The 18710-nt window shown below is 41.1% G+C and overlaps 1 protein-coding gene across 2 annotated transcripts in view; it reads right to left on the reverse strand.

Annotated features, from left to right (window-relative positions):
* Nucleotides 1-468: 468 nt before the first annotated feature.
* Nucleotides 469-18710, reverse strand: part of cbx6b (chromobox homolog 6b) — a 28998-nt gene continuing 10756 nt past the window's right edge. For both annotated transcript variants that reach the window (XM_037793523.1, XM_037793522.1), the window contains 5 exons: nt 13003-14066; nt 5720-6002; nt 5151-5392; nt 2160-2339; nt 469-1567 (listed from right to left, as the gene is read on the reverse strand). In XM_037793523.1, the coding sequence (XP_037649451.1) occupies nt 1337-1567; nt 2160-2339; nt 5151-5392; nt 5720-6002; nt 13003-13725 (1659 nt within the window). In that variant the 5' untranslated portion in view covers nt 13726-14066 and the 3' untranslated portion in view covers nt 469-1336. The remainder of the gene's footprint in view (nt 1568-2159; nt 2340-5150; nt 5393-5719; nt 6003-13002; nt 14067-18710) is intronic.

Here is an 18710-nt window from a genome sequence, read left to right on the forward strand (position 1 = left end):
GTCTTAAAAGTGAAGCCAATGAGGACGTGCCTTAAACTTGCATTCTTTCTAACAGCCAGCAGGGGGCGACTCCTCTGGTTGCAAAAAGAAGTCTGATTGTATAGAAGTCTATGAGAAAATGAGCCTACTTCTCACTTGATTTATTACCTCAGTAAACATTGTAAACATGAGTTTATGGTCTCAATCTCTAGTTTCAAGTCTTCTTCAATACAGCATGATGTTGATGTGTGAAAATGATGGTCCCATTTGGACAACAAAGCAGGGGATGCTTTAGGGCGTGGCTACCATGTGATTGACAGGTCACTACCATGGCGTTGTCTGGTCTGGGAGTTGTCCATGTTTTTTGTCTTACAACTTTAACCCTTTCAGTGTGTTTTCAGTTCATGAAATTTAGATGTAACATTTTGGTCGCCTAAAAATGTCTTATTCAGTGTTCGGTTGTATTTAGCTCCACCCTCTCGTGTCACTTCTGGTTGCAAAAAAACAAGATGGCGACGACCAAAATGCCAAACTTGAGGCTTCAAAACGGCAGTCCACAAACCTATGTGTGACGTCACGGTGACTACGTTCACTTCTTATATACGCTACATTTTGGAAAGAGCCGGGCTAGCCGTTTCCCCCTGTTTTTAGTCTTTATGCTAAGCTAAGTTAGCTGGCTGCTGATGGTAGCTTCATGTACAGTACAGACATGGACAAGAAAGCGAATAAGCATATTTCCCAAAGTGTTTAAAGGTTAGATAATAGATAACTGTTTGTTAGCTAGCTAATCATACTAGCTTTGGTTAGCTAACCATCACTGTGCTGTTACTTAAACATTTGCTCACTATTTAATAGCTAGCAGAATGTTCAACTGTTTGCTGGTATTCACATATTAACATTTACATTAGTTGCTTCACTAATTAGACTGCTAGCTAGGTTTGCTAACAAAGTGCAGGTGAGCTATAGGACCAATGACAAAATAGTTTAGTGTAGCCTGAATCTGGAGAACAATATACTTTTTTGGAATACATATAGCCTAAAATGTGATCTGTACCCATACTACAGTTATATTTAAATTATGAGGAATCTCACCTTGTATTGCACAATTTTCCAGTGGACCTCCATGATGGCATTGGATTGAAGTCTGCTGAAGTAACTGCAAAGCCTCAACTTCCGTCATATAGATTTATACCATTCTTTTTCCATTTACATATTCGTCAGTCCAAGCCACATGGAGTTGTTTAAACATCCTGTAACAGTGCTAATAATGGGCAGAATCCTACCTTCTTGAAAGGGCTACAAATTTACCCTCCCTTCCTTCGCCCCTTCTTTCCTTCACTTCCCCTTCCCCCATCGGTCATTGAGAACTCCTGTTGTGTTTACTACAAGGCTCCCCCGGGTCCTTGGTCGCTCCGCCGTAAACCTCAACTCCGTTCTCGGTCCAGGGGGCAACACAGCCCTGGGTTACTCTGCCACAGCGGGCCAAGCTGGCCACCTGGTTGGAAGACAGGACCCGGTCCCAAAGACCCACCTGGGACAGCTCTCCAACCAGGGCCTGGGATGAGTCAAAACCTCCACTTAGGGAATCCTAGAGAGAAACGAGAGTGAAGTTACAGAAAGGATGTGATTGAAAACACTTAAACTTTCATACACACACAGGCTCAGCCTCGACTGGTCTGCTGCCTTGGGCGAGATTGTGGACTTGCTTGTGGGCAGATGAAAGTGATGTGATAAAAAGTGAACTATGAATGTAGGACTACTGAACTAAGAGGCCATGTGAGAGGAGTTCTTTTTGGCTCTGGATGAGGGTCCCCAATAGGCTGTTAACCTTGTTGCTTCTGGCCATTATGCACACACACACACACACCTTATCCAGCCAACGCTACAAGATAGCACCCCACTTCAACACGTTGGTTAGCAGTATTATCCAAACCAAATTGAGTTTGTAGGTCTTACTTTCACCTTTCAAAGCGTTTCATGCTTTTATTTACTTTTTTTATTTACAACTCACAAAAAAGTCAGTGAGTGAATAGACCCACAGCTGCAAGCTACTATTTCAGCAGTCAGCAGTAGCCTGAAGGGAATACCAAATTAGATTTCTTTTGGAGTAAGCTTTACGTGCCTCTAATCAGTGAAAACATCATCCATCCAGTGTTTTACTCCCTCATTCATGCACTCACCTGCTCCTGCCCCAGTATGAGTACTCCTCCAGGTCTGATGTGATGTCCGGCCGCCAGCGCGTGACCCTCGCCCCTCAGCTTACCCCCCTGGTAGGCGTGCCAGGCGCCTCCCTTCTGGCTCCAGCTCACACAAATGTGCTGCCAGCTGCCTCTGGAGAGGTTTAGAGGCAACTGTGCCACCTATAGGAATGGGAGAGCAAAAGGGCAGTTCAGATGAAGTCAACCTGTTCTTGCTCCCAACTCGTCAAATACCGGCACTTGGTAAGCGCCCCTCGATATCGGAAACTGACAGTACCATACCGATAGTTTGTGACGAACTGGGCTTTCAACAAACTCCAATGTAAACCCACCACAGTTGGAGCAAGTGACGTTGTATTAATAGCTCGAGACCCAGCTCACAGCAGTTGGGAATGGGTCAAATGAAAACAAGATTTTCAACCAGGAGACCGGAGTTTGTGTCCCGTGTGAAACTAAAAGTAACGTTTTCTTATTTTATCACGTCATTCTTTAATCACGACTCGTCGGTATCGTCAGTTCCGTCAGTCCCCTGAGTCCCGTTAGTCATGTGAGTCGTTTAATATCGTCAGCCATGTGAGTCTTTAACATTGGCAGTTCCGTGAGTCACGTGAGTTGTGTCAGTGACGTTAACGTCAACCACGACCGTTTCCTAACCCAAACTAAGTGGTTGTGTTGCCTAAACCTAACTTCCTATGAAAACGGAAGTTTAGTTTGAAAGGACACTATGCATGTAACAAGCGTACATTGTACTAGATGAGCTGGGAGTGAGAATGTAGATTAGAGAGTAGCGTAGATGTTTCTACACATCACACATATGGAGGTAAGACAGGATGTAGGTCTATAGCTGTTGACATCCCTTTAACATCTTATTTCTCTCTGTTTTGCAGTATTCTCTGAGTCCCAAAGACACCCTGCTACCTCCAAGGACACAGAACTCTTCCTGCAGGCATCTATTACCATAATCACTTCACTGAATTACACCTAAAGCCACCGCACTGCACTACACCCCCCGGCAGCGCTGTCAAGGTGGAACATTACTTTGTCATTGAAACACACGAATGAGGCTATTTAGCTTGTCTTCTAAATTGGCTCTTTCATTTGATGTTCTACTTATTTGTATGCTGATGCATGCAGTGCACGCTTTCTTCTATACCAGACATAAAACATTCTAATCAAGACTATAATGTTGTTTATAGTGCAACTGGTAACATTTCAAAAAGTGGGGGAGCCTTGTAGAAAGCAGTAGTGAGACTATAGGGTGCTAATAAATCACCAAAAAACAAAGACAATGGTTGCCGTCAAGTCTCCCCACACTATATCTATTCCAGATTAGTGCTGCAGACTCTGGGATCCAATCACTGTGTCTTATAGAAAAACAGGTTGCAGTCTGTGTTTGAGATACAATGTTTTCTTATCCTATCCTTTTATTTTTTTTTATTAAAAAGGCATACATATTATTAAAGAAAACCTTAAAGGTGCAGTGTGTAGGATCATCTAGCGGTGAGGTTGCAGATTGCAACCGACTTCTCCAGTGTGCCAAGCGTGTAGGAAGACTACGGTGGCCGACACAAAAACGTGACTGTCCCTATCTAGAGCCAGTGTTTGGTTTGTCTGTTCTGAGCTACCGTAGAAACATGGCGGCCGGCTCCGTGAAGAAGACCTGCTCCATGTGTAGATATAAACGGCTCATTCTAAGGTAACAAAAACACAACGATTCTTATGTTCAGGTGATTATACACTAAAGAAAACATTCTTATTAATTTGATATTCCATTTCTGCCAATAGATCCCCCAAAATGTCACAAACTGTTCCTTTAATTAACCTTAATTCACTGTAACAAGTTCCTAATTTGAAGCAAATTTCAGTGGCTGCACTATTACATCTAATTAACAATTAACACAAACATGTTGACACAGATTGAAAAATCACATATGTTAAAATTAGGGCTGTCAAAGTTGCGATATTAATGCGTTACTGCAAATTCGTTTTAATGTCACTAATTTCTTTAACGCAACCTGTGATTTTTTAGGTTGTAGTGGGATCAGTTTTATTTAATTTTAGTGAGGAAAAACTGGCATGGACATTTTCAAAGGTGTCCCTTGACCTCTGACCTCAAGATATTTGAATGAAAATTGGTTCTATGGATACCCACGAGTGTCCCCTTTACAGACATGCCCACTTTATGATAATCACATGCAGTTTTGGTCAAGTCATAGTCAAGTTAGCACACTGACAGCTGTTGTTGCCTGTTGGGCTGCAGTTTGCCATGTTATGATTTGAGCATATTTCTTATGCTAAATGCAGTACCTGTGAGGGTTTTTTGGACAATATTTGTCATTGTTTTGTGTTGTTACTTGATTTCCAATAATAAATATCTAAACACATTTGCATAAAGCAGCATATTTATCCACTCCCATGTTGAAAAGAGTATTAAATACTTGAAAAATCTCTCTTTAAGGTACATTTTGAACAGATAAAAATGTGTGATTAATCACGGTTAAATATTTGAATCGACTGACAGCCCTAGTTAAATTATATATTTGAATGTAAAGAGGGACTGCACATATATTTACATGCACAAATTAATAATACATGCACACTTCAAGAAGATCTTGACCTTTTTATCTACCAATAATTTAAATAATTGACCAATGCATACTGCCAATATGGTGTATTGCAAAACGTTATCAATAATTATGGCAATTTTAAATATAAATGTATGTCAATATATGTCAATATCTGAAAAATATATCATCATTGCATTCACCAAATCAAAGTTCCACAGAAAATATACTTGTAATGATGGACTCTCTACAGACTCTGAAATATTAAGACTCAAATCAATAAATAGTTTGAAATATGAACCACAAACCGTGAGAGAAATCTCCTCTGGAAAAATCAATTGCACCCAAGCAGTGGACAGGTCATATCAGATTATACAGTTGATGCTCAGTCTCTTGAGTGATACAGTACCTTGTCATTGATGAGCAGCTCGGTGGGGGTATGCAGGCCCTGCAGCAGCACCAGCTCATTGGGTTGCTCAGGAACAGCGTAAGACAGAGGCGTCCCAATTCCTCCCTCCGCGGGCCGCAGCCACAGGCAGACGGTGAGGGCCCGCAACGCCGGGATGGAGTGTTTCACAATGGCGTACATGTAGTTTGTCCGAGTTGGAAAGGACAGCCTGTAGCCTTCTGGGAAAGAATGCCCTGAGACACCTGGGACGGAGAGTATGAGTATGGAAACAAAAGAAGTGAAAGGAGAAATCAATTTATCTATCCAGCGAGAGGCTCAAATAGATTTCTCATATCTCTACTTTCTTCACATCAAGGCATTTGTTTTTTTAAGCAGGACATGAATTCCTCTGAAGTCTTTTTTTCTTCTTAAACATAATTTATTCATCATAAAGAAACCCCATGGCTTGATTTGATTACGAGTAATACACGGTCACTTATCATTGTGTATACCTCTTTATTTATTTTCATTTACACACTGAAACAAACACAGATTACTTCTTTCATTTCCTCCTCTCTGTTAATACCCACCTCCCTCCAGTCCTGAGATCCGGTGGTGTAGTTTATTGATGCCCTGGTCGATTTCCTGTCTGTGCTTCTCTGTTTCCAGCCTCAGGGTTTTTCTCTCTTTCTCCAGCAGCTCCACCTTCCTCTCCAGCTCCCCCTCCAGGTCTTCCATCCTCCAGGGCCTGCCAGCACCAGCTCTGTGGCCAGGATCAGCCAACCTTTCTGGGCCGCCCGGCATCCCGCCTTCCTCTGGCGCTCCGGAGGTGTTGCTGTCCGTCTGGTTGTGAGGAAATGGGCCGATGTCTGACTGCAGAGGAGGGAGACAGGTTCAACAGTGTGGGTTTTACAGGAAAATACTGTAAAGTAGCCTACTCTCTGCACTTGCTGTGATGTTTAAAAATGTCAACAGTTCAGCAGTAGATCTCAACATTAGGTTGGTTGCGTGCTGCCTATGCAAGGAAAAGTTATTACACCCAATTAATAATTCATTTTGCTGAGACATTACATCATGCCTGGGGATACAACGAGAGGCTGGTTTAATAAGGTTTCACTATGCTGCTTGTAGTTAATGTAATGTTCCGTCCTTAAAGGAATAGATCAACATTCCTTTAAGGACCTATTCTTGGCTGGGTGCAGTCACTGTGAGGTTGCTAGCCAAGAAATAGTCCTGCATATAACCCCCCCATAAAACCACAAATTGTTGTGTTTCCCAACATTTCCTCCCATAAATCCATAAATTGTTGTTTTTACACTTTGGTTTTTGGATGGATTACTCAACTGAGATATAATGTGCTAATTATTGAACTTTAGATATGCTGGTAGGTGGACTTGGTTACCTTACTTAGAACCAGGCTAGCTGTTTCCCCCCGTTTCCAGTCTTTACACTAAGCTAAGCTAACTGGACGCCGGCTGTAGCTGTGGTATCGATCTTCTCATCTTACTCTCATCAAGAAAGCGAACAAGCATATATCTAAAAATGTCAAACAATTTTTTTTAAACTTGATGTGTTTTTTTTCCCTTTATAACTAACAAAATAAATATAAATAAATAAGTATAAATGTCACAGTTTAGCTAAACCAAAAGAGCATTACAGGGCTGGCTCTAGCCCTTTTGGTGCCCTGGGTGAAATTCGGATTTGGTTGCCGCCGGCACAGCCAATAGGGTTGCGTTCAACCCCCCAGAACCCCAACCCTAGCCCCGCAACACACTTCAGACACAACTACAGTTTTAAGAGAAAAATTAAGATTTTTATTTTCATAAATAACTGTATTTATTATAATATAAATAAACAATCTGTCCCTGATATTTTTGGCTTAAAAGTGTTTAGTCAGTTTCATGAGAGTTACAGGGGAAAGTTTCTTTCTTTCTTTATTTGTTCATTTATTACCTCAATGCAGAAAATGGGTAAGGGTGCCCACTGGCAACCAGCACCCCCCAGAAGGAGGCACCCTAGGCGACCGCCTATATGGCCTATATGTCTTGAGCCGGCCCTGGAGCATTAGCATGCTTTTGCAACCTTACTTCGAATTCTGTAGTACTCTGGGTTTTATTTGTTGATGTTTTCACATTGCTCGGGAATCTCTGGCATGACTAAAGCAGGGTATGCACTTCAGAGCTGTTGTTGTGACTAAGAATTTTACAGAGAAGACAACAACACTGTCTGAATCCAAGTGTCAGACAAGGTTTTTGGGTATGGGAACAGATTATCTTTAAGTGCTGCTCCGCCATCTCATGTCTGCAGGGATTGCTTTTTTCAATTAAGTATAATGCAACGAATAATGGCAAGTCAGAAAAGGCTGCCCTGAGAATTAACTATTTTAGTCGACAATAAATCGCTAGGCTCAGCTGCATAATGGTTCACCGAAATAAACACCCAAACCACGAGGGGAAGGAATGTGGGAAATACAGACGCTGCAAAATTCCTAAAACCTGCATGGTCCAGGAGAGAGATTTCTGTTTTACAGTGTGTGTGGTAGAAATACATAGACATTACGAGGGAATTAATACAGAAAACATACAGCACAGACATAGTGTGCACAGTGCTTACCTATATTGTATGAGATGATACAGATAAACTAAGGTCATAGAGGAGGGGGATTACTTCATACAATGATACTATGTTAAAATGTCATGATATGAAATGATAACACACGCATGTAAGCTGTGGTTAAAAAAGAAGCTACAGTATATATTTAAAGATTCTGAAAGCGTTAAAGTATTGATTTTTGTCCCAAAAGACACATGATGGATAGAATTTCCAATATAATCCTCAGTTCATCCTATTTAACATGTATGTTCTCCAGTAGACGCATCACCCCATCCCTAGAAACACTTCTATCTAGGGATATTGTTACATTTTGTAGTAAAACCAACATCAGGAAGTTGTAATATGGTATTATCTTCAAGTAACACATTTGCTGTAATAGTTGATGTCTTATAAAACTGAACTCAGAATGACATTTATGCAGCTTGTTGTAGACTGCACACTATGATGCATTCACTTTCCTGAGTCTCGGCATATACTCTCAAATGTATTTGACAGTTCTGTTATCGAGCCCGCAGGGTTAGGCTTCAAGGCAGGTATTTACATGTGTGGATGTCAGACATTTCTAGAGAAAATGTTGCAATATCCTGTGCACAAAATAAATGCGGATTTGCAAGTGTGGTGCAGGCATCATTACTGTTCTTAAGACAACAAATAGGCCTAGATTACTACATGCCTACATATAATACCTCGCACCAACTTGACAACCAAGTTGGATGCGTCTTATATCTGTCTGCCTCTTGTTTTTGTATCAGCCACACATTATTAGACTGTAGGTTGGTCCACCCTAACCATAAAGACTTTGGTGATTCCCCTTTCATCTGCTGTCAGCAGCAGGTCAACTTTTTCCACTTAGAGTGAAATTTCTCATCTACTTTTGTACAGACAATCATCCCCAGGCGATGAATCCTAATGATTTGGTGATCCGCTGACATTTCCTCTAATGCCACCATGAGGTTACCGTGTCTGCTTCAGATAATTATTAGGGTGATTGACATAAAATTTGGTAAAGAAATCTTGTTCCCCACTTTGGGGCTCCCTTAACTTTTCCTCTAGCAGCCATCATCTCGGCAAAATGTTTATCTGTCAAATACTTTATGATTTTATGACGTTAAACCAGTGGGCAACCTGAAAACTGAAGTTAATGCAGAAGTGCCTTAAATTCTTTCTAATAGCCAGCAGGGGGCGACTCCTCTGGTTGCAAAAAGAAGTCCAATTGTATAGAGGTCTATGAGACCTACTTGCACTTGATTATTATTATTTATTTATATGTGTCACTTATTGTTGCAAAAAGATGGCGCCGGCCAAAGTACTAAACTCAACGTCCTCTTCTTATATACAGTCTATGCTAAAAACCTGCTTAAACTGATGACATTCCCATCAGCATTAGCTGTAAAGTTAATTGGCAAATGTTAGCATGCTAACACATTAAACTAAGACAGAGAACATGATAAACATTACCTGCGTTAGCATTCAGCTCAAAGCGCTGCTTTGCTTATACAGCCAAGCAGCTAGCATGGCTTGTTATGCAAATACTTGGTGTATTAGGTTGTGATCTTGTGGATTCTGGTATGATTTTAGATAGCCTAGTTATTTAAGTGCAGTATTTCCATTCAGAGAACTTCAAGGTTCCTTGATGTGTTTGCCTATTGTGGTACTCAACAAAACCTACGATTGTCATCTCTATTTCAGGAAAATTGCCATTTGTGCTTTTTTGAGCGATTTTTACTGGAGCTGAAATGTTGGCAGAACGACACAGCAATAAATAATGTTGGAATTATTTCAGAGCCCATATGAACATTGAAAGTGCTACAGTCAGTTTACACCCACCTGTGCTGCCTTATATTAATAGTGTAGAACAACTGCATGAAAGTTTACACCCACCTGTGCTGCCTTATATTAGTAGTGTAAAACAACTGCATGAAAGCAAGAGCATCTATTCTTTCATTTGGTCAATCAAAAATAATAATAATGAAATAGAAATTAAGCCACAGAGCATGGGCTAGAAGACCTTGCTCCTCACACTCTTATTTCAAACACAGCCTATAATAAAGGTGAAGCACAGTGCCAAGGCTCTCTACACTGGAGCTGGATCAGCGTGATATTACTGAGAGCTTGCCATCATTGAGCCTCTGGGTATGAAATCTTACTGATGTTGCAAGAAAAAAAAGCTATGCTGCCATCAAAAACCTTGGTAACAAGTTTACTGGTAGGTATACGATAGAAATGGAAAAATGTTACAGAGACTGCACATTCACACCATTTGCAACCATATCACCTTGTTTGCCTCACATGATCTGATCAGATGTTGGACAAGATGTTAGACTGCAAGAAGTGGACATAGTTACCGTGACGTCACCCATTGGTTTGTGGACTACGGTTTTGAACCTTGCAGTTTGGCATTTTGGCCGTCGCCATCTTGGTTTTTGTGCATCGCCATCTTGGATTTTTGCAACCGAATACCAGAAATGACACGAGTGGGTGGAGCTAAGTACAACCAAAATCTGAATAATGAATTTTTAGCCGACCAAAATGTTACAATCAATTTTCATAAACAGAAAACATTAGGATTATAGTTGTAAGACGAAAACATGGAAAACTCCCAGACCGGACAACGCCATGGTAGCAACCTGTCAACGCAAGGTAGCCACGCCATAAAGCATACTCTGCTTTATGGTCTATTTGACTCTAAATGGGACCATAATTTACTAAATGAACATCATGCTGTATTGAAAAAGACTTGAAACAAGCGATTGAGACCATAAACTCTTGTTTACAATGTTTACTGAGGTAATAAATCAAGTGAGAAGTAGGCTCATTTTCTCATAGACTTCTATACAATCAGACTTCTTTTTGCAACCAAAGAAGTCGCCCCCTGCTGGCTGTTAGAAAGAATGCAAGTCTAAGGCACTACCGCATTGGCTTCACTTTTCAGAACTGGAGATTGCTGCCTGGGTCAGGACATATAGTGAAGCTGGTATGTGACTGAATGCTAATGGTAAAGTAAGATAAGATCTGACCAGTATTCCCAGATTAGTGCTCTTCTTGTATAGGTTATTCACATAGCATCTGCTATAAAGACCACTGTGCTACTGAAGTAGGCCAAGTAGCTCCTGTACGCATGCAGAAACGTGACTTGGATGGTAAAAGACACACACATGCTACAATATTGTGTTTTAGGTTTAGCTACACATCACCCTGAGATCCGTGAAATCCATTCAGATCTTAGTCTGTTATTAAAACATGGAGATTATTCAACCCCTTTAGCATTCTGGAGGATTTCATTTGGCAGTGGCAATATGGAAAGCAGACAAAGTGAGCATAATCCACACAGAAAAAATGCCCCACACAGACATGTCCTACATACTGTACACCACCACAGAGCGAGGAGCACCATACTGCAGAGAAGCACCTTTAGTCTGCGCTTTTCCACAAATATAGGCAACTCATGAATTATGGATGGTGGTTCTTTAGCCAAAAATGAGGTTATACATCATCGGAATCTGGTCAGACGAGAGCACGCTTCATGTTACTCTGCTATACTCTCTCCTTTTTTCTCCTCCCCCTTTATCCTCATCTCTCCTCTCCCTCCTCCTCCTCCTCCTCCTCCTCCTCCTCCTTCTCCTCCTCACCCCCTCTTTCTGTTTCCCTGCCTCACTTTTCATCTGTCTTTCTTTTCATTTGAAATTGCAATCTGTTTTTTTCTTGGCATGAGAAAATGAGCAGCCAAAGCAATCAATTCATGTATTATTAAAAGACATAAACAGATGACAAGTTATGATTATACTACCATCACTAATGGCTGATGTTATCAGCAATTAACATCAATATCATTTCAAATGGAGTCACGTGATAATTGATTCTATTTTAGGTAAGCAGACAAATAAGAAGAGAGTCTTATTGTTTCTGACAATATCCAATAGCACACACACAAAACCTTTTGGATAACTCACTTGTTCTCATTCAATATTAAAAAAACATTGCTCATAAACCACTCATGCATGCCCAGAAATCCTTAAAAGGGACTATGAGAGTGAAGAAGAGACAAATATAGCCATGGATGTCAACTCTGATCACCACTTATTACAGAAAAATGTAGCCAGAGTTATAGTATATTAATATTAAAAGCTGTTATCAGAGTATTCCAGATGAATCTTGGAGCTACGATTGTCATCTCTATTTCAGGAAAATTGCCATTTGTGCTTTTTTGAGCATTTTTTACAGGAGCTGAAATGTTGGCAGAACGACACAGCAATAAATAATGTTGGAATTATTTCAGAGCCCACATGAACATTGAAAGTGCCACAGTCAGTTTACACCCGCCTGTGCTGCCTTATATTAATAGTGTAGAACAACTGCACGAAAGCAAGAACATCTATTCTTTCATTTGGTCAATCAAAAATGATAATAATGAAATAGAAAATAAGCCACAGAGCATGGGCTAGAAGACCTTGATCCTCACACTCTTATTTCAAACACAGCCTATAATAAAGGTGAAGCACAGTGCCAAGGCTCTCTACACTGGAGCTGGATCAGCGTGATATTACTGAGAGCTTGCCATCATTGAGCCTCTGGTTATGGAATCTTACTGATGTTGCAAGAAAAGAAAATCTATGCTGCCATCAGAAAACTATGGTACCAATTATACTGGTAGGTATACGATAGAAATGGAAAATGGATCTTTCTAAATCCATAATGTATAGGACCAAAGACTGCTACTACCAAGTATTGTTTTAGCTTCATGCAGGAGATGATTTATGCTGTTTTTCTTACCTCCAGAAGTAAGCAGACAAATAAGGAGAGAGTCTTATTGTTTCTGCCAATATCCAATAGCACACACACACACAAAACCTTTTGGATAACTCCCTTGTTCTCATTCAATATTGAAAAACCATTGCTCATGAACCACTCATGCATGCCCAGAAATCCTAAAAGGGACTAGGAGAGTGAAGAAGAGACAAATATAGCCATGGATGTCAACTCTGATCACCACTTATTACAGAAAAATATAGCTAGAGTTATAGTATATTAATATTAAAAGCTGTTATCAGAGCATTCCAGATGAATCTTATTATATGGAGATCTTTCTAAATCCATAATGTAGAACCAAGTTCGAGTTATATTAATATTAAAAGCTGTTATTAGAGCATTCCAGATTAATCTAATAATATGGAGATCTTTCTAAATCCATAGGACCAAAGACTGCTTCTCAAGTATATTGTTTTAGCTTCATGCAGGAGATGATTGATGCTGTTTTTCTTACCTCCAGTTTCTCTATGCGGTCTTTGAGCTGACTGATCGCCTGCTCCAGCTCATCCACAGCCCTCACGGTGAGCAGGTGGACCCCATCGGGATTCGAACCCGGGCTGTCCCGCACCATGATCCGCTCCAGGTGCGTCTCCTCCTCCTCTCCAGGCTGCGGGCTCTTACCGCCCCACAGCCCCGCAGCGCTGCCGCGTCTGTCCGCCCTGCTGCTGCTGCTGCTGCTGCCGTCCAGCCCTCTCTCACACTCGGATAGTTTCCCCGTCAGCTCCCGGATGGTCCTCTGGTCGGTCAGTATCTGGTCCTTCTGCTGCAGCACGGTCTGCCGGAGCTCCTCCGCGGTGGTCCGCAGGTAGCCCCAGTCCTCCCCGGCGTACAGCGACGGGTCCTCCGCTTGTTGCTGAAAGTTTTTCGGGTTGCACTCTCCGGCGGGGATCGGTGTGCAGATGAGCCGGCTGACCGTCGGGTCGTGCCCCGTGAGGCCGGTGACCCCGAGACCGATGTTGAAGGTTGGTGCTTCTGAGTCGGGTGTTTCAGAACCATGGAGAGCTCCCAGAGAGCCGGGCCGGGCCATCGAGCCCGAAGCCGCCGCCGCCGCTGCTACAGAGTCCGGATACAGCGAGTGGTTGTCGGCCGCCGGCTGCTGCTGCGCCGCGGCATTCCTGGAGGATCCGGTGTGGACGGCTGCGATGATGCAGATAACCGCTCCGATGAAGGCCACCATGCCGGCGGCCAAGATAATAACAATGAACTTCAGGGTGGCGGCGGGGCGATCGATTATTAGAATAAAATCTAATAATAATAATAATAATACTTATAATAAACTAAAAGCTAAAAAAAAAAACAGCAAAAGTATCAAATTATTTTCATGTCTTTTAAATGGAAAAAAAAAAAAGATCCTCACTTTTCCTCTTTTCCACAAGAAAAGGCGATTATTATAAAATGAGGGTTCCGCACCATAACTGAGTCAACAACATAAACACATCAGAAACAGTCTGTGATACACGTCCTCCTCCTCTCAGAGCGCATGTCCTCAGTACTCAGGCACAATCCAGCCTGGTAATACTGAAGCAGAGAGAGAGAGAGAGAGAGAGAGAGAGAGAGAGAGAGAGAGACACACAGAGAGAGATAGAGAGAGAGAGAGAGAGAGAGGGAGAGGGAGAGAAAGGGAGAGGGAGAGGGAGAGAGAGACAGAGAGAGAGAAGAAAGAGAAAGAGAGAGGGGGAGAGAGAGAGAGAGAGAGAGAGAGAGAAAGAGAGAGGGAGGGAGAGCGAAAGAGAGAGAGACAGATAGAGATAGAGAGATAGATAGATAGATAGAGAGAGAGAGAGAGAGAAAGAGAGAGCGAAAGAGAGAGAGAGACAGATAGAGATAGATAGATAGATAGATAGAGAGAGAGAGAGAGAGATCCATGCAGTCACATTTTTTTTGTACATTTTATCTCCCTCCTGTAGCCTGGAGTCAACTTTGCCAGCAGTGTTTAAACTATAAAATGTGATACCAATCATTTTGCTCTTAATAACACATCTGTTCTATCATACAGATGTTGCTGCACCATGTGCTAAAAGCCACACACTGCATACACCACCAAAAAAAGAGGGCACATTTTTGTATTCTCTGTGACTTTTCTTTTTTCCCCTCTATAGCTTTCATTGAAGATGAAAACTGGATCTCATCCACATGCATAACAATCCGCATTACATGAAGGAAATTGTTATTTCCCTCCCTTCGGCTTAATATTCTCTTGCTCTGCAGCAACACATTACAGACCTATACTGTAATGCGATGTGTGGGATGGCTATAAGTCAGCCACGAGGCTCCCTATGGAACGGCTCTACAGCAGCAGAGATGACAGAATGATGGCTCTATAGTGGGGGCTTATGTGTGTGTGTGTGTGGGGGGGGGGGGTATGATACAGACCTGGTGCTATTAGGGTACCTTTCATTATCGTGCTTGCCAGTGAAAAATGCATTTTAATCCCAAATGTGATGCATATGCACACACATGTAATTAAAAAAATATATTTATGAGCATGCATGAGAGAAAGGGAAAATTAAACACACACACACGCGCACACACGCACACACACGCACACACACATACACACACACACACACACACACACACACACACACACCGTGCATATCAAAATGAGTGTGTGATGTGCATTCTCACACAAGTATTAAGGGGGATTTAAGTTAAGACTTCTCAAAGTAGCAGGCGCCTGAAAGCTCTAATATAAGATGTGCGAGGGAAAACGGCGTGAGACGGCGTGAGACGGTGTGAGACGGTGTGAGACATGTCTGCAGCAGAAAATAGCTCTCAGTCTCTCCACTGGACCACTAGAATAGTAAAGTAGATTGTTAAGTACTCCTGCAGAGATGGGGACCATGCAGCTGGAGAAAAGTAAATACAAAACTCCTCACACATAAGTAAGAATGATGTCTGAGCTGAAACACATTTGTATTCAGCGTACGCACTAAATGTCACCAGTGGCATTTTTTTGGGGCGCTGTAAATAGCTTTGCAGCAGTAGTGTGGGTTCTTATTTCCCTCATGGTTATCGCTGTATTACATCTAATGATGATTCTGGCGATGTTTGCAGCTTTAAATGGTTTTTATTTCAGTATTTTTTAGGATGATGAAGGTGTAAACACCGGCTACATGAATGCATTAAAGTGTAAAATGTTTTATTACACTGCAGCACACCACTGACTCAGAATATGAGGAGTACGGGACATTAAAACAGGCCAGCGTGGGTGAAGCATTCTGGACACCGCTGCCCAGTTAATGCTGGGAATATACTGCTGATCTATTATGTCTATAAAAGCCTCGGTGAGAGACGCCGTGGCCAGTGAGTCTGAGCTCCATTCATCATCTGAGTCACCCTTGACCTTTATGTTGTGTGCTGCAGTGATGTTAGAGCTTTTAAAGTTTCCTTTGTTTGGAATGTTTTCATTTTGTTAATGCTCTTTTTCTACAGGATTTTATCCATAAACTATATGGGGATTAATTCTATTCAAAAGTCTACAAACATTGTGCCATTCTTAGTCTGTTGACGTGTTTGTAAGCAAGTGGTTTAACTTCTTTACGGGGACGGATGCTGAGCTGTGGAGACAAAGTGAATTGTGGCAGTGAAAACAATTTTTTAGTATGTTTTTGTAAGTTGTTTTTCCTTCTTCTGTTGCATAACATCCATCCCTCTGAAGTGTCTGCTGCTTGATTGTTGGAGCTGTAATTTAATAGCCTGTTTAAAGGGTCCGCTGCGTCAGCAGAATGAACAGTATGTATACATCAGAGAGCTACTAATGGTCTGCAGTTAATGGAAAGTAACTAAGTAGCAAGTTTGGGTACTTGTACTTTATCTCGTTTCTATTTTATGTTACTTTATACATCTTCTCCACTACAGTTCAGAGAGAAATACTGTACTTTTTACTCATCCTCAGCATTTATCTGATAGTTATACTTGGCAGATAGAGAGTTTGCATACCAAACCCAGTTCATAAAATACAATGAATTGTTAAAGATTAAAGGTGCAATGTGTAGGATGTGGCCGCATCTAGCGGTGAGGTTGCAGATTGCAACCGACTGAAACTTATCCCGTGGGCCAAGCGTGTATAGGAGAACTACGGTGACTGTTGTAAAAATGTGAATGGCCCTCTCTGGAGTCAGCATTTGGTTTGTCCATTCTGGGCTACTGTAGAAACATGGCGGCTGGCTCCGTGAAGTGGACCTGCTTCGTATGTAGATATAAACGTCTCATTCGAAGGTAACGAACACAACAATTCTTAGTTTCAGGTGATTATACACTAAAGAAAACATACTTATTAAAGTTATATTCCATTTCTGCCAATAAATCCCCCTAAATGTTACACACTGTTCCTTTAAATTAACCTAAGTTCACTGTAACAAGTTCCGAATTTGAAGCAAATTTACATGGCTGCACCATTACACCAAGCGTGTGGGTGAACTACCGCTCCGTTAGGTAGATGCAAATGGATTCATTCTGCCAATAGATCCCCCTAAATGCTACACGCTGGTCCTTTAAACTATCTGGTAACAGTATTTAAAATAGGAGCTACTTCTTGTTCGCTAACATACTAAGTTACTAAAATGAATGTGTCTTAAGGTTTTAAATATGTATACCTCACTGCATGGAATTTGGTGGCATAATTTTTATATAAGGTCATGTGAGTACAGTGATTTTTGTATGAGATGTTTGAATGTATATAATATACATAATTGTTTGTGATTTCTGTGTCGTACCCTAAGAAGACTAGCTGGCGTCATGACTTCAGCTAACGGGGATCCTAATAAACTAAAAATTAAAATGCTGCCTATATGTTGACGCATCAATAATAATAATTGTTATTATAATATAATAATAATTGTATATATGATATTATAATGCTGACTGGGTACATTCTGCTGTATGTAATACATTTTTTTCTGATATAGTGAGATTTCTTTCTTGTAATTGAATATTTTTATATTATAGTATTGCTACTTTTACTTGGATTAAGGGTCTGAATACTTCCTCCACCGCTGATGATCAGATATATAATATAATAATATAATATATATGCATATGTTACAATATGTTGTGGTAACTCTAGCCTATATACAGCAGCTGCTTGAGTAAGAAAGTGTTTGGTATGCAGAGTGGGTTTTTGTGCACCTGAAATATTGAACCAAAAATCTAATTTTACTTTATGAGGAGAAAACAGGAGAAGAGGGAACAAGAAAGAGATAAACAAGTGTGTTATGGAGCTGTTTAAAATTCAAGTCATGTGTCCAGTTAGTTTATGGTGCCATCTAGTGTACAAGGCTCTCTCTCTCTCTGCCAGGGGCCTTCAGTAATCTATTAAACTATAAACTATACTAACCTGAGAACCAAAGGTTTCCCTGTTTACTTCCTCTCTGGATTCTCTGACATCCAATGCATCGAATAGAATAAAATAGAATCCCTCCATCCTACATGTGTTCACAAAAGGACTACATCACCATCCATGTGACACCTGCGCCTCTCCTCCAGGAGTTCATGGGGAGTTCACTGGCTCCGACACATAGATATAAAACATGTCACAGAACAAATCTGCTGTTTGTGAATAATAAATCCGTCAGAGCTGTGGGCCGACTGCAGCCCACGGCCGCGTGTGTGTGTGTCAGCTTGGCATCAGGAGGTGTCGGGCCGAATGCCAAAATATGATGGTTGAAGTCAGGAAAGAAATCAATAACGTTCTTTACAGTCATCTGGGGGTTTTGATCAAATCCAACATCTCTACCTGTGTTTTTCTTTTTGGGTGGAGGAAGAGCATGTTTTCTCTCAGTAATCGATATTTCTTATGGTTTAGTCTCCATGTACTGAGGCCAATGCGAAACAGAAAATGATGACCAAAGGCGAAAATACATTCAATGTTTTATTAACTCTATATTATTAAAAATGTAGGCACACCGCTGCTTCTATTTTGCCTCGCACAGTCGGTGCAAGTAGGATTTTGACATCTAAAGTGATTACAGTACAAGGATTAGAGGAGATTTAGCACATATGACCGCTGAATTCTGCATTAACCAATCAAAAAAAGAGAAATATTAGTGATATTACTGTATTAAAGGATTGGGATCACAGATTTCAAAATATGCTCCAATTACAAGTACACTTTATGGCATTTTCATATTTAGTCAAGTCAAGTCAATTTCATTCACACAG

Source organism: Sebastes umbrosus, chromosome 14 (genome assembly GCF_015220745.1).
Source record: "Sebastes umbrosus isolate fSebUmb1 chromosome 14, fSebUmb1.pri, whole genome shotgun sequence".
Taxonomy (NCBI): Eukaryota; Metazoa; Chordata; class Actinopteri; order Perciformes; family Sebastidae; genus Sebastes; species Sebastes umbrosus.